This window comes from Rhincodon typus, chromosome 7 (genome assembly GCF_021869965.1).
Source record: "Rhincodon typus isolate 14 chromosome 7, sRhiTyp1.1, whole genome shotgun sequence".
Taxonomy (NCBI): domain Eukaryota; kingdom Metazoa; phylum Chordata; class Chondrichthyes; order Orectolobiformes; family Rhincodontidae; genus Rhincodon; species Rhincodon typus.
Window position 1 is genome coordinate 16384545 of NC_063338.1, and position 17313 is coordinate 16401857.

The 17313-nt window shown below is 44.6% G+C and overlaps 1 protein-coding gene across 1 annotated transcript in view; it reads left to right on the top strand.

Annotated features, from left to right (window-relative positions):
* The first annotated feature begins 11606 nt into the window (after nt 1–11606).
* Nucleotides 11607–17313, top strand: part of LOC109922501 (protein mono-ADP-ribosyltransferase PARP12-like) — a 34327-nt gene continuing 28620 nt past the window's right edge. Inside the window, exons 1-2 of the mRNA XM_048599055.1 lie at nt 11607–12054; nt 13859–13997. Of these exons, the coding sequence (XP_048455012.1) occupies nt 11717–12054; nt 13859–13997 (477 nt within the window). The 5' untranslated portion in view covers nt 11607–11716. The remainder of the gene's footprint in view (nt 12055–13858; nt 13998–17313) is intronic.

Below are 17313 nucleotides of genomic sequence, written 5' to 3' on the forward strand. Positions count from 1 at the left end.
AAGGGTCTAGGCCCGAAACATCAGCCTTCCTGCTCCTATGATGCTGCTTGGCCTGCTGTGTTCATCCAGCTCTACACCTTGTTATCTCAGATTTTCCAGCATCTGCAGTTCCTACCATCTCTGATACCATGGAACGCTGAACTTCTCTAACTCCTCTCACTTTCTTCAGGTCAAACAGGTGGCCATGGGTACCCACATGGGCCCCAGTTAAGCTTATCTCTTTTATGGAGTACATGGAACATTCCCTGTTCCAGTCCTACTCAGGCCCCCACCCACAACTCTTTCTCGGGTATATCAATGACATCATCAGTGCCTCTTTCCTTTCTCATCTGGAATTGGAAAAGTTTATCAATTTCGCTTTCAATTTCCATCCTGCTGTCACCGTCACCCGGTCCATCTCTGATTCCTCCTTTCCCATCTCCAGTGTCTCTGTTTCTATTTCTGGGGATAGGCTGACGAACAATATCCACTAAAAACACATCAACTCCCACAGTAAACTTGCTTCCTGTAAAGGATCTATTCCATTCTCTCTGTTCCTCCGTCTCCATCGCATCTGTTCTGATAATGTCAACTTTGACAGGGAGGCCTTTGAAATGTCCACCTTCTTCCTCAACTGAGGATTTCCCACCACCATAGTTGACAGGTCCACAGCCATGTCTGACCTACTTCCTGCATTTTGGGCCTCACCCCCTCTCATCCCTCCCACAACAGTGATAGGGTCTCCTTCTCCTCCCTGACCATCCCACCAGCATCCACATCTGAAGGATCATTAGCTGCCATTTCTGCCACCTCCAGAGGGATGCACCGGACACAGATACCCCGCCACTCACTTGTCAGCCTTCCACAGGGACTGTTACCTCTGGGACACCCTAGTCCATTCCTCCTCCATTCCCAACATGTCCTCGCACCCCCTACGGTACCTTCACCTGCAAACACGGAAGCTGTAACACCTGCCTGTTTTCTTCCTCCCTCCTCAGTATCCCAGGACCCAAGCACACCTTCGAGGTGAAGCAGTGCTTTACCTGCACTTCACTCAATCTATTTCACAGTATTCGCAATTCACCATGTGGTCTCCTCTACAGTGGGGAGACAAAGCACAGACTGGGCAACTGCTTCACGGAACACCTATGTTCTGTCCACATAAAAGACCCTGAGCTTCCAGTTGTCTGCCACTTCAACGCACCACTACGTTCCCTGGCTATCATCTCTGTCTCAGGCTTGCTGCAGTGTTCTAGCGATGCTCAGTGCAAGCTGGAAGAACAACACCTCACTTTCCGCTTGGGGATCCTGCAGCCTTTAGGACTCACTATCGAGTATAATAGTTTTAGGGCATGAGTACCTTTCTCAACCCTTACACCCCCACCCCAGTCTCCACACATCAGGCCTTGTCATCACTTGAGCTGCTATCACAACCTTACCATTTCAGCCTATAATGGTCACCATTAGCAGCTACTGATTCTCCTAGACTGACCTTTACTCATTCCTTTCTCTGTCTAACAGTTGTTCTCTCTCTGGGCTACATCTCCACCTGTCATTTACTCCTCCCCCCTCCCTCCACCCCAACTCCAGCATTTATACCAACCTTTTCCCAGCTACAACCAGTTCTGAAGAAGGGTCACTGGACCCAAAATGTTAAATAAAAACCGAAAGAACAAAAACAGCTCTGAGGAAGGGTCACCGGACCCGAAAGGCTAATTCTGTTTTCTCCTTCACAAATGCTGCTAGACCTGCTGAGTTTCTCCAGCAATTTCTGTTTTTGTTAAGGATAAAGCTAAAGTATTTCTAAATAGTTAAAAGCTAGATACAGAAGAATCCCAAAGATACATGAAGGAGAGGGGGTTCCAGATACCTCTGGCAAGGGCAGTAAATAATCAGAAAGGCTGATGGAACAAAGAACAAAGAAAATTACAGCACAGGAACAGGCCCTTCGGCCCTCCAAGCCTGCACCGATCCAGATCCTCTATCTAAACCTGTCACCTATTTTCCAAGGATCTGTATCCCTCTGCTCCAAGCCCATTCATGTATCTGTCTAGATACATCTTAATAGACGCTATCGTGCCTGCCTCTACCACCTCCGCTGGCAACGAGTTCCAGGCACCCACCACCCTCTGCGTAAAGAACTTTCCACGCATATCTCCCTTAAACTTTTCCCCTCTCACCTTGAAATCATGACCCCTAGTAATTGAGTCCCCCACTCTGGGAAAAATCTTCTTGCTATCCACCCTGTCTATACCTCTCGTGATTTTGTAGACCTCAATCGGGTCCCCCCTCAACCTCTGTCTTTCTAATGTAAATAATCCTAATCTACTCAACCTCTCTTCATACCTAGCACCCTCCATACCAGGCAACATCCTGATGAACCTCCTCTGCACCCTCTCCAATGCAATGTTGGCCTTTACATAAAAATGTGCAAGTTTTGGAGTTCTCTTCAATACGTGGCAATTGATGCTCAACTGATTTGAAACCTTAAATCTGAGACAGCTTTGTATTGAATTAAGTGATAATGGGGCCAAGTTGGATAAATGGAATTAGGACCTGAAAGGGTTAAATAGCCTCCCATGTTCCTATAACATGATTAAAATTTAACTAATTCAATTACTGTGAATCCTCATGTTAAAGGAGGTGTGAAGAAATTGTGGACACACTATAAACTGACCGAGTCTATTGTAGAGACAACAGTCACGTCCTGCAACATGCTAAACATGACGTTGAGTCACCATAGTCCAGACAGTCAGCGTTATGACCATACCCAGAGAGTGTTGAGTCATTAAGATGCAGAACTGTCCTGCTATTCTGGATTCTGTTTCTCTGCAGCCTTCAACAGGGAGCTGGGGCAGAGACTGTTCGATATACATGTCTTTGTAGATGATTTCTAGGTAGATTTTGATCTCCTATGGGAGTCGAATAGGAATTTTCCAAAGTGCTTTTCCCCTTTACTGGCGTGGCTACTCTTCCTCTCCCACCTCTCTGTTGAAGGCGAGAGGAGGTTTTAAGAAATCGCTCGTCATAATACTCCAGTCTTCGTGAGTGTGAGGAAAGCTTGGTTGATGAGCTGGTCCTCACACATCCTGCAATGTTATATACTGTAGTCTGTTAGATTCAGACGAGTTTAGTTGATAAGTATGTCAGGAAGAGCAGGCTTTTGTGAAACATTTCCCCACCTTGCACAATGCACAGACATATATGTATGATTCACTGTTAGTGGGCTATTCCCTTGACAACAGCCAAAACAGCCATTTGTAGCATTTTCCTTTGGCCATCCCTGCACGTGTGGCTAAATTATTACCCTTTAAAAGGAAGAGAAGCACAAGCACACAAAGACAGAAATCACTGGAAAAGCCCGACAGGTCTGGCAGCATCATGGCCAGACTTCTTCGGGTCCGAGGAAAGGTCACTGGACCCGAAACGTTAACTCTGCTTTCTCTCTCCACAGATCCTGCCGGACCTGCTGAGTTTCTCCTGCAATTTCTGTATTTTGTTTCTGATTTCCGCCACCTGCAGTTCCTTTGGTGTTTTCTCAAAGGGAAAGTGAAGATCGGAAACTCTACGCTGACGTTTGGGATCAGTTTAAAAATCTCAAAACTGGAATTAATTGTTTTTGTTGGTTAAGGGTATTGAGGGATATAGAAAAACATTGGGACAAATGATGTTAAAACACAGATAAACCACAATATAATTCGCTGATAGAATAGGCTTAAGAGCCATCCCCTTTTTACTAGTTTTCTGTTCCTCACTCTCTGTTAACCTTCCCCATGGCAACAGTATTCTCAGCTCTGATCAGAAGCTCCAATTGAGCAGTCCAAGTCGGATCCATGCTTTCCTGATTGAGGCTATATTTTTGAGTTTAAGGATAAACAAGGGTTCTGTTCTTCCAGAGAATGTTAAACATCTCATTTGCCTGTTTGAAGATAAGCATAGAGTAACTCCCAGCAGGTCACTCAAACAACGACACTCCGACAGATGAAATGATCCTTGATCTCATCGCTTGCCAAGTCCATGTTTACTGACAGAGCGTTTCAAAAAGTTACTGTTTAGCTATCAGGCACTTTGGAGTATCACAGGACACTGAAGGCACCACATAAATGCACTTTTCCTTCTGTCTTTACTTCACGCTCCTCACAGCTGAAACACTCAAGCATATTTGTGACCCCTCCATAGTTGCTTCACTTGTCAACCTCGTCAAAAATCTTCTGCTTTAGAAATGACTGCAGCTCAAAACACAGACCCCTGCTGTGTTTGGGGGAGAAAGTGCTCGAGGTGAGTGATCCCCAGTCTCCATTCTAACAGCACAAAAATCATTATCCAGTTTTGGTGGGAGCTTGCTGTGCAAAAATTGGCTGCCCCGTTTCCTACATTACACTGCATTGACTGGAAAGCATTTTGAGATGTGCTGAAGCCAAAAAAAAGACACTACCTAAATGAAATGTCAACTTCATTTTCTCCCCCCACACCCCTGTCGTTGTTATCCTGCTGTGGCTTGCTATTTCCCTAGGCACTGAATTTAATATTCTTGTCTTTTCTTTCTTCAACCACTTACTGCACACTCGCACAATCTCTTAATGAGAGAAAGAAATCACATTATTGTAGACGTTGACAGATTTGAATCAGTAGATTGTCCTCCCATCTGAGGCATATGTGTGCGTGTGTGTCGGATACCAGGCAAGCATAAAAAAAGGAAATATGATCCGTCACAAATACCATGGAAATATTGTGCAGGATAATACTAAAACGAAGTAAGTACTATCAACTACTTGTATTTACAATCATAGGATCCCTGCAATTTCCTGCAAGAAACTACAGAGAGTCATGGACACAGCCCAGTCTATCACGCAAACCAGCCTTCCTTCCACTGACTCCATTGATACTTCCCACTGCCTTGGGAAAAATGACCAATGTAATCAAAGACCCCTCCCACACCAGTTATACTCTCTTCCCATTGGGCAGAAGATATAAAAATTTGTAACAACACATACATATAGATTCAAGAACAGCTTCTTTCCCATTGTTGTCAGATTTTTGAATAGACCTTTCTAATGTTAATATTGATCTCTCGCTGCACCTTCTCAGCAGCTGTAACATTGTATCCTGCACTCTGTTCTGTTACTCTGATGCACTTATATAGTATGATCTGCCTGCAAAGCATATAAGACAACACTTTTCACTGTATCTCGGTACACGTGACAGTAATAAACCAAATCAAATCAAAACAGCCATTAGGACAGTGACTAATGCTTAGTCAAAAATCTATATTTTAAGGAGTGACTTAAAGGAAAAAAGAGGGCTAGAGAGATAAAGAGATTTAGGGACGGAATTGCATAGCTCAGGGCCTAGACAACTGAGACATGTCCACCACAGGGGAGGCGAAGAAAATTGGGGACGGACACGAAATCAGTATTGGAGGAACACAGGGATCTCAGAATTGTAAGGCTGGTGGAAGATACAGAAACAGGGAGAGACAAGGGACTTGAACACAAGGATGAGAATTTTGCATTTAAGATGTTGCTGGCCTAGGGTCCAATATAGATCAACCAGCAGAGGCGGTGGCGGGGGTGGGGGGGAAGTGAAAGGGACACTTTTTTTAACAACATTGGTGGCCGTGCCTTTAGCTGTCTGGATCCTAGGCTCTGGAATTTTCTCCTGAATCCTTTCTGGCTCTCTACCTCTATTTCTTCACCTTTAAGACACTACATTTTTTTTAACCAAACTTTTTTGTCAGCTCTCCTGGCATCTCCACGTAGGGCTCAGTGTGAAATTCCATTAAATACAGCTCCCATGAAGTGACTTGCAACATTGAACTCCAACACAAATTATTGTTTGTTGTAGAATCTGAGGGGCATGTATTGAGGTTTAGAAGATAGTTAATGGAGTAGAAAATCTGGACATTCCTAAACTGACTGCAGGACAAAGGAGCACAAGAAATTCTTTTCACCAAGAAAGTAGTAAGTTCCAGTTAAAGTGATTAGAGGCAAAAAGTACTGGTGCCTTTTAGAAACAACGGGATGCAGTTGGAAGGAAAGATTTTATCTTTTCTAGTTGGATGAAGGAAGATGGCTGTTTCCATCGATGACAGTTTTCATCAATAGTTATCTTCTGTTGTCCCTGTATGTCTCTGTGCATGAATCATCCTCTCTGAACCCCTCCTTTTATTAATATGTGTGCGTCTCTCTCTGAGTTTCCTCGCCTCTGTAGGAATACGAGTGTATCTCTGTTTGTATAATTGTCTCTTCTTCTTTCTCCATCTGCTTCTTTGTGCATGATCTTCCCTCTGTGTGTCTACCTTACACTCTCCACCATTGGAACACAGGAAATGGAGCAGGAGTAGGTCGTTCGGCTCTTTGAACCTGCTCCAATAAGATAATGACTGACGTTCTAGTTGAGTTTCACTTTCTTACACACTCACCAGATCCTGTAATTCCTTGAATACTGCAAAAGAAAATCCATCAATATTGGTCTTGATTAATATGTACTTGTTTATAAATGTGTAAAACTCAACCTGAATTTTTCTCATGTAGAAATCAACCTCTTGGTTTCTCAGGGGTCAAGGTGCATTGTGGTTATTAATCGCTTACCAAAACAACCATAGATCATTCATTTGAATGTTGTGCCATTATTTAAGAAGGGCTGCAAATAAAAGCCAGGCAATTATAGACCAGTGAGCCTAATGTCAGTAGTGGATAAGTTATTGGAAGTTATTCTGAGAGACAGGATTTCCATGCATTTGGAAAGGCAAGGACTGACTAGGAATAGTCAGCATGGCTATGCGTGTGGGAAATCATGTCTCTCAAATTTGATTGAGTTTTTTGAGAAGGTGATCAAGAAGATATGTGAAGGCAGAGCAGGCGATTTTGTCCACATGGACTTTTGCAAGGCCTTTGACAAGGTTCCACATGGTAGACTGGTTAGTAAGGTTAAATCACATGATATCCAGGCAGAGCTAGCCATTTAGATGCAAAATTGGCTTTGAAGGTAGGAGGCAGGTGGTGGTGGATGGAGGCTTGTTTTTTTGGATTAGAGACCTGTGACCAGCAGTGTGCTGCAAGGATCGGAGCTGGGTCCACTGCTTTTTGTCATTTACATAAATTATTTGGATGTGAATATAGGAGGAATGGTTAGTAAGTTTGCAGATGACACCAAAATTGATGGTGTAGTGGGCAGGTTATCTCAGAGTACAATGGGATCTTGATCAACTGGGCCAGTGGGCTGATGAATAGCAGATGGAGTTTAATTTGGAAAAATGTGAGGTGTTGCATTTTGGAAAGGCAAACCAGGGCAGGACCTAGACAGCTAATGGTAAGACCCTGGAGGTTGTTGCTGAACAGGGAGACCTAGGGGTTTAGGTACATAGTTCCTTGAAAGTGGCATCACAGGTAGACAGGGTGGTGAAGAAGGCATTTAGTATGCTGGCCTTCATCAGTCAGAGCATTGAGTAGAGGAGTTGGGACATCACGTTACTGTTATACAAGACATTGGTACGGCCACATTTGGAGTACCACGTACAATTCTGGTCACCCTGCTATAGAAAGGATGTGGATAAACTAGAAAAGGTGCAGAAAAGATTCACAAAGACGTTATCAAGGCTGGAAGGTTTGAGTTATAAGGAGAGGCTGGATAGGCTGGGACTTTTTTCCCCCAAACATGGGAGGCTGAGGGGTGGCTGAAGAGGAGTTTGTAAAATGATGAGGGACATAGATAGGGTGAATAGCCAGGGTCTTTTCCTCAGGGTAGGGAAGTCTAAAACTAGAGGGCATAGGTTTAAGGTGAGAGGGGAAAGGTTCTTTTTCACACAGAAGGTGGTGCATATATGGAACGAGCTGCCAGAGGAAGTGATGGAGGCGGATACAATTACAACATTTAAAAGACATTTGGACAGGTACATGAATAAGAAAGATTTGGAGGGATATGGGCCAAATGCAAGAAAATGGAATTAGATCAGTTTAGGAAACCTGTTCAGCATGGATGATTTGTGCCGAAGGATCTGCTTCTGGGCTGTATGATTCTAGGTATCTATGGGAACCTATAGATTTTCCCTATGCTAATTCTCGCAGCAGCCTCCCAGTGAATCAGTGTGATTAATGTGAACCAAGCGATTCTAAGTTGATGCCTTTGAGAAAGAGTCACAATAAGTAGCTTGATTTAAAGGGGAAGAGCTAGTATTTGCCAATATGACTAAGAATGACAGGGCAGCAAGAAAGTACAATGTTTCTAAGAAAGTAATTCGAGACTGGACACCCAATAAATTGGAAAAGATGATGAAAAATAAAGGGAGCAGCCGAGGAAGACTGAGCAAATGGGCCCATCTAGAGGAAAAGGAAGTGGCAGCTTTGGATTAATGAGTATCAGGAATACTGTACAGCCATCTGACTGAACTCTCCAAAGAAGTGGAAAAGAATGGTATTTGTAGAGTTCAAATATCCCATGCTGCAAAGATTTATGAAAAGGCACGATTTAGGAATCCACTAGAAAACAAGTATTAATACCTCACTGACCAATCCCCACCAGTGCCTACCTGCACTTACCTATCACCATCCCACCTACCTTCCCTAGCCCCACCCCACCTCTCTCTATTCATTTCAAAGCTCCCTTCCCCCTCCCCCATTTCTGAAGAAGGGTCCTGACTTGAAACATCAACTTTCCTGCTCCTCTGATGCTGCCTGGCCTGCTGTATTCCTCCAGCTCCACTCGGTGTTATGTATTAACACAGTCTACACCCGAACGCCGATAAAGTCATCCAATTAAGTTTTTGTCATCCAATATTGACAGAAGAATTCAGATAGATTGGAAACATGGATGAAATGTTGTTATGAACGTTGGCATTGCCAACAAATGATATACCTTTGCCAAGATTAGTGAAAGAAAAGCCCTTGGAAAGGTGACTGGCCATCAGAAGACATGGTTCACAGTGCCTCACTGGGATGATTGAAATCAATTCCCGCTGTTCCCGGAATCATTCCCTAAAAGATTTATAAAAGTACTTAAAATTCTCCAATTCACCCGTTTTGTCCAACCAGGCCAACAGAAAACATGGAGCAGGTTTGTAAGGATTTCTATTCATATTGTAAATGAACTACAGGTAAACAATTCTGAACTGTTGTCTTATAACTATCAGTTAAAATTCAGCACCATTACAACATTTGCCCATCAGCCCAGGAATCAGCCTAATGAATCTTTATTACACTGCCTCTAAGGCACAAGAGTGGTGTCTGTGTATTTCTATCTCACACTGAGAGTATCTGTATGAGTCACTGTTGGTGTGCAGGTTTCCCTACGAAGTAGTGAATCACTTTCAGTGTATGTGTCTGAGGGGGTGACCAGATTTTCAAAAACTGAAAATAGAACACATTGAAAATAGGTTCAAGTGAATAGGCAAAAAAAAATTGGCAGATGGAGTATAATGTGGGAAAATGTGATCCAGTCCATGTTGGCAGGAAGAATAGAAAAGCAGCACGTTATTTAAATAGAGAAAGATTGCAGAACTCTGAGGTACAACCAATCCGGATGATCTGGTATTTGAATTACAAGGACCTCATATGAAGATACAGTGAGTAATTGTAGGAAAACATTCAAATGTGTCATAAATTACAAAGGGAATGGAATGTAAAAGTAGGAATATTTTGTTTCAGTTGGACAGGTTGAGCCTGTAGAAAAATGAGAGGTGATCTTATTGAAATATATAAGATCTTGAGGTGATTTGATAGGGTAATGCATAAAGGATGTTTCCACTTGTGGCAGAGTCTAGAATGAGGGGGCACATCTAGTAAATAAGGAGTCTTCCATTTAGGATAGAGATGAGATTTTGTTTCCTTTGGACGATTGTGGATCTGTGGAATTCTATTTCCCAGCAATCAGGCGAGGCAGGGTCATTTTAAAACAGTGATGGATAGGTTCTTGACTAATAAGGGAGCCAAAGGGAATGGAGGATGGGTAGGCAGGGAAGTAGAGTGAAGCACAATCAGATCAGGCACGATCTTATGGAATGGTGGAGCAGGATTGAGGAGGAAAATGGTTTACCTATGTTCCTAATTCGTACATTTGTGTGTAAGAATCTTGGGAAGGTGGGACTCTGTGATGATTGACACATTGGACGATCAATGCCAGGAATTGGGAGGGGAAGTTGAAGATGGGAAAACATGTTACGGCATCTCCTGGAAGATGTCCAGCCAGAGTTGGCCAACCTTTTCCGGAGACGTCATCAGTAATAAGCGCCTTAAACGTGGCGACAACTTCCTAAAGCACATCAAAAGGCCAGTGCCGGGAGGGGCTACAGATTTACCGTATGCAACGCTGTACAATGTGTGTTTAGGGTATCTACAGGAAGAAGGATGAAATTACACATAGATTTATCTCCCCAAACCCAGTTTATATTGGACAAAAAGAGCAAAGGTGAAAACTGGGACGTTTGAACCATATTTGGGGAGTTGTTGGGATTAAGAGACATTAATGAAAAACTGGGATTGTCTCAACTAGATGTGGTCATCCTACCATGTCTGTCTGATCAATGGGAAGTGCCTATCACTGTAGGACTAGATCTAACACTGCCTCTCCAACCAGACTCTCGCACGTTAACAATATCCCTCCTCTGCAGTGACCAACTATCCTGTATTTATATGCTTGCCTCTTATTTTAACTTTGTCCCATGTCCCTTAAAGAGTCACCTTTTGTTTCCAGGACAGCCTTTGGTGTACTGATCCTGGGATACTTCAAGGTGGGTTTGAGTGATCTGAACAGGATTACAAGTGAGATGGCTAGCTGCGAGATGATGAGGCTGTGACTTGAGACAAATTACAAAATTGCAGTTGATTTTAAACACCATTTTACCCCCTTATCAAGATGGCCACCCATTCATCAATCTCAGTCACCATCCCCCCACCCCCCAGCATCCTGTTCCCCTTTCACCAAGACACAGTGTCACAAGTGCCTCTTGAGTATCTCTTTTCTCTTTCTCTCCGAGTATCACTGAGTCACTGGTTCTGTCTACTCTCTCTGTCCTAAGGTTCTTTCATTCTCTAAGTATCCCTCCCCCGCTCTGAGTCTGACTCACTCTCTCTCTCTCTGAGTCGCGCCCTCTGAGTGCCTCTCTCTGATTTTCTCTCAGTCTTTCTCTCAGAGTCACTCTCTGCTACTCTGGCTGTTCCAGTCTGGCTGTAATATTAATTCTCTCTCTCTCTCTCTCTATAAGTCTCCCTCCTTCTGAGTCTCACCCTCCTCTCTCCTTTTAACCTCCCCTCCTTGGGTACCGCTCTCTATCTCTCTGTGTATCTCTCTCTTTCTGTCTCTCTCTGCGTCTGTGTTCTTGGGTAACTCTCCGAGTCTCTGTCTCTCTGTTTGATTCTCTTTGAGTCTCTCTGACTGTCACCCTCTGAGTCCCCCTACCTTTCAGGAACTCTTTCTCTCCCTCTCTGATTTCCTCTCAGTGTTTCTGTGTATCAGTCAGTCTCTCTGGGAGTAGCAGTTTCCTCTCTGCAGGATCTCTGGTGTTAAGTTTCTCCTCCTTAGTCTCGGAGCTGAATGCAGGGACCTCTATTATAACCATTGTGATACACTTATCCCTCCCTCTCAGGAGAGACACAGAAGGGAACAGCCAATCAGCGAGAGGAAGGCTGAGCTCAAAAGTTTCAGTTTCATTTCTCTGTTTTCCTGGACCAAGAAGAGGAAGTGGGAGAGAGAGGCAGAGAGAAAAACAGACACATTTTTGCTTGAAATGACCTAGGCAGGAGGGATGGCTCTGGATAAGATTCGAGATCTTAGCCTGAGGCTGCTGTGCTCCCGCGGGGGCTGTGTGCAGTACAGCACCTTACGGAGGGAGATCTGCCGGCTTTTCCAGATCACAGACTGGGAACTGTGTCGGATGTTGGGGGACGGCCAATGTTTCGCCATCGTGCCGGGCCAGGGCTTCAAGCTGGCCGGCTCGGAGCTGACTGAGAACAGCCAGATCATTGCCATCACCTCGGTCAGACTGTGCAAGGACTTTCTGAGGAAGAACTGCAGCGGCTCTTGCGGCCAGCTCCACCTTTGCAAATTCTTCCTCCTGGGCAATTGCAAATTCTCCAAGGGGAGGTAAAGTGACATGTTTTGTTTCGAGACAAGTTGGGGCGGGGGAAATCTCCTCTTTCACTCGACCCGGAAAAATTATTGTGAGGGAGGAAGGCTAGGAGATTGGCCACAGTCACGTATTTACGTGAAGAGAGTCAGGGCTAGAGCAGAAGAGGCAGAAACGTTTGCCAGCAAAACAGAGCATTCAATCCATACAGTGTCTCTCAGGTAGTGAGAGAGCCCCCAGACTTCAGAAAGGTCTTATCGGATTATTTTTAGGGAGCCATATAAGGAAATAGTGAAGACAGGAGACCAAACACTCAATCAAAAGTATCAGTTATAGAGTCATACACCATGGAAACAGACTCTTTGGCCCAACTCGTCCGTGCCAACCAGCTTTCCTAAACTGAACTGGTCCCATTTGTCAGCATGTGGCCCATATCCCTCTAAACCTTTTCTATCCATGTCCAGATGCCTTTTAAATGTTGCTATGGTACCAGCCACCATCACTTCCTCTGGCAGCTCACTCTATACACACACCACCCTCTGTGTGAAAAAGTTGCCCCTCAGGTCCCTTTTAAATCTTTCCCCCCTCACCTTAAACCTATCCCTCTGGATTTGGACTCTGCCACTCTATTTTAGGGATGTTTTAAAGGGGGAGGGCAAAAAGAGGGATTCTAGATCTAGATCCCCTCCCAACAGGCTTGAAGGCATGGCCGCTAATGCTGGAGCTGTACGAGACCAGAATTGGAGGAGGGCTAGAGATCACAGAGGGTTACCCAGGCCTAGTGGAAGTCAGTTTGGGAGGGGCAAGGCCATGAAGGAGATTTCAAAACTAGAACCAACTGTTTCGAATTGAGGTCTTGCTGGTCTGGGAGAGCCAGTGCAAGTCGGTGAGCAGGGCTAATGGGTGGACCGGGTTTGGTGTGTGTTAGGGTACGTTGTGAAACACAGAGAAATAGAATCCATAACCAGCTAAGTCTTCAACTCTCTCGAAACATGAGCTGATTGAAAACTCTTCCGCCATATCCTACAGCCATTCCCGCCACCACCAATTCTCAAAAAGCCCCAATCTCACTCCTCCCTAGATCTGACATAATCCTTACCCCTCTTTCCCTCTTTCCTTCATGCCTAGCTTTGTGACCCAGTGGTGCAACAGTCAGAGACTTTGTTGAAAAGGAAAGATTTTGAATCGTATCTTGCTTTTCATAACCTCTGAATGCCTCGAAGTACTTACAGCTCATGAAATGCTTTTGGAAGTTAAGTTGTGTTGTGATGCCAGAACCGTATCAACCAATATGCACACAGCAAACTTCCACAAACAGCCGTGTTATAATGACGAGTAAATCATGTTCTGTTCAATGAAAAGGAGGTGATGGCCTAGTGGTATTATTGCTGGACCGTTAATCCAGAGACCCAGATAATGTTCTGGGGACCCAGGATGAAATCCTGCCATAGCAGATGGTGGAATTTGAATTCAATTAAAAAAAAATCTGGAATTAAGAGTGTAGTGATGACCATAAGCCCATTGTTTGGTCTGGCCTACATGTAACTCCTGACCCACAGCAATGTAGTTAACTCTTGACTACTTTCTGGGCAATTAGGGATGGGCAATAAATACTGGTCTAGCCACTGATGCCTGCATCCAATGAATTAAAGAAAAAAACCAATCTTTTTGCTGACTCCTCCAATTCTTGCCTTGCCCTCCCAGTTTCAATCCTGGCGGCTATCTTAAGAAAGAACAACAGACCGAGCCATCAGCACTGTCGCACTTCCTTGATGTTACACTGCAACATCGCTGAGCTGACCTCTTCTGTTTCTCTTTCAGAAATGCCTGCAACTTCTCGCATGCTATCCATTCTCCTCACAACCTGAGCATACTGTCTTCAAAAGCAAGCCTTCACAAGCTGACAGAAGTGGAACTGCGACAGCTCCTGCTTCAGAATGATACATCTCTGCTGCCTGAGGTAGGAGCTTTGAACCCAGCAACTGTGTACATCTCTGGTTCCCTTTACCGTCAGCCATAGCCAGATGTGCAGTCCTCTCATTCCTCGCATGGGAGCAGCGAAGAGGTTGAGCAAAGTGAAGTACAATGAGCAGAAACTGCCCTCGGCTTGGTCTTACCTCAGACTCCTGGTCAGTGAATCCCCATCTTTCTGGTCAGATCTCTTCATGGCCTCGCCTTTCCCTATTCCCCGTAAACTCCTCCAACAACACAATCCACCAGGATCTCCTCACTCCTCCGAATCCAGTTTGTCATTCCGCCCCCCACCCCTGCCATTTTCTTGCACCACTGTGGGCTGCTTTGCCTTCAGCCATCAAAGCCCAAAGCTCTGGAATTTGCTCCTTAGACATCCCCACCACTCTGCCTTTACAACCTTCCTTATAGACAAAACCTTCAGTCACTCATCTTGGTATTTCTTTCTGTGGTTCGGCGTCAGACTTTGTCTGATAGCGTTCCCAATGGAACTCCATGGGAAGGTTTCCCACATTGAAAGAGCTATGCAAATGCAAGTTGTTCTTCTGCTTCAGGCTTTTTTTTTCCTTCATTCATGAATGTGGGTGTCGCTGGCTGGGCCAGCATTTGTCACCCATCCCTACTTTGCCCCTGAAAAGGTGGTCGTGAGCTGACTTCTTGAACCTCTGTAGTCCATGTGCTGTAGGTAGACCCACAATGCTGACTCAGTGGCAATTAAGGAACAGTGATATATTTCCAAGTCAGGAAGGTGAGTGGCTTGGAGGGGAACTTGAAGGTGGTGGTGTTCCCATGTATCTGCTGCCCTTTTCCTCCTTGATGGGAGTGTTCGTGGGTTTGGAAGGTGCTGTCTAAGGTTCTTTGGTGAATTTCCGCAGTGCATCTTGTGGATAGTACTCTCTGCTGCTACTGAGTGTCAGTGGTGGAGGTAATGGATGTTTGTGGATGGGAGGTAATGGATGTTTGTGGATGTGGTGCCAATCAATTGGGCTGCTTTGTCCTAGATGATGTCAAGCTTCTTGAGTGTTATTGTAGCTGCACTCATTCAGGCAAATGGGGAGTATTTCATTATACTCCTGATTTGTGCCTTGTAAATAGTGGACAGGCTTCGGGGAGTCACGAAATGAGTCACTTGCTGCAGTATACCTAGTCTCGCTCTTTTTATAGCCACAGTGTTTATATGGTTAGTCCAGCTTAGTATGTGGTCAATGGTAACCTCCAGAATAGTGGGGCACTCAGTGATGGTAATTCCATTGAATGTCAAGGGAGATTCTCACTTATTGGAAATCATCATTTGTGTTGCACAAAAGTTACTTGCTGCTTGTAAGCCCAAGCCTGGCTATGTGTCTAGGACATAGACAATATCTAGGACACAGACTGCTTCAGTTTCTGAGGAGTCGCATATGGTGCTGAACATTGTGTAATCATTAGCGAACATCCCCACTTCTGACCTTATGACGGAAGGAAGGTCATTGATGATGCCGCTGAAGATGGTTGGGCTGAGGACACTACGCTGAGGAACTCCTGCAGAGATGTCCTGGAGCTGAGACAACTGACCTCCAACAGTCAGAATTGTCTTCCTATGTGCCCAGTATGACTCCAACCAGCGGAGAGTTTTCCCTCTGATTTCCATTGACTTTAACATAAACAGAGAGTGCTGGGGAAACTCAGCAGGTCTGGCAGCACCTGTAGAAAGTAAAATAGAATTAGCATTTCAAGTCCAATAACCCTTCATCATGGTTTACATGTTGTGCTGGAGTACAATTCTGCTGATGTTGATAACCCATATCACCTCACAGATCCTCAGTGTTGAGTTGCTACATCTGTTCGAAGTCTGTCCCATTTGGCACCGTGATAGTGCCACACAAAACGATGGAGGGTATTCTCAATGTAAAGGCTGGACTTCGCCTTCACAAGGATCACTCTCACCAATACTTGTCATGGACAAATGATTCTGCAGCTGGCAGATTGATAAGGATGAGGTCAAGTATGTGTTTCCCTCTTGCTGGTTCCCTCACCACCTACTGCAGACCCAGTCTAGCAGCTATGTCCTTTAAGACCTGACCAGCCCAATCAGTAGTGCTGTTGACAAGCCACTCTTGGTGGTGGATATTGAAATTTTGCACCCTTACCACCTTCATTTTCCTTCCGAGTGCTGTTCCATGAAAGAGTAGTAAATTTTTTAGCTGAGGGAGGATGGTACATGATAATCAGTGGGAGGTTTCCTTCCCCATGTTTAACCTGATGCCATGAGACTTCATAGCGTTTGTAGTCAATGTTGAGCACTCCCAGCGCAACTCCCTCCTGACTGTATATCACTGTGCTGACACCTCTGCTTGGTCTTTCCTATGTTAGACTGTTGCTTGACGAGTGTGTGAGACAGCTCTCCCAATTTTGGCACTAACCCCAAGACTTTGCAGGGTTGAAAAGACTGAGTTTGTAGTTGTTGTTTCTGGTGTCTGGGTTGATGCCAGTTTGAATGAAACGGTTCATTTGTTTTTGAGATACAACCTATGTGTTTTGGCTTTGATAGAGGGATGAGTTGGCCTATACTCAGGGGGGCATTAATGTAACTGGGTAAAATTTTCCAACAAGCTGTCCTACTCAAGCCTACAGTTGGCATGGAGCTTCTACCATGTGTCACTTTTGTTTGTTCATTCACTTCTAAATCATTTCTTGTCAATGTTTCTGAAAAGCATCTTGAATTGTTGGATGGAAAACCCAACTGTTTGTTTATTCCTGTGGGGTGCAATGCTTCAATGCACCGTCCAAAACATTTCTAGGCTTGGGCATAGATCTGTGGTATTAGCTGTTGTTCAGTGGTAGAATCAGAAGGGTACAAGGTTAATTGCCATTCTGGAGACTTGAAACCCAAGATTCGAACCGTAGGGGTGCTGCACTGTTAGAACTGCTTGATCTTTGACCGAACTGGGGAGTCCTGCTCCTGACTATTGCCCAGTGGTAAGAAAACAGAAAGTGCTGGAGAAACTCAGCAGCTTTGGCAGCACCAGACAGGAGAGAAACAGAGTTAATGTTTCGAGTCCAGTATGGCTTTTCTTGCCTGTATTGCACTTTGTTCAAGCTGAATGTTATTGCTGCCAAAATGATTTAAGTGAAGCAACTGATTGGCTTGTGTTCATCCCCTGAAAGCAGTTGGTTCTGACCTCAGAATATCCCAAAGGACTTTTTAACCAATAAAATACATGGGAGGTAACAAGGTGTAGAGCTGGATGAACACAGCAGGCCAGCAGCATCAGAGGAGCAGGAAAGCTGACGTTTCGGGCCTAGACCCTTCTTCAGAAATGGGG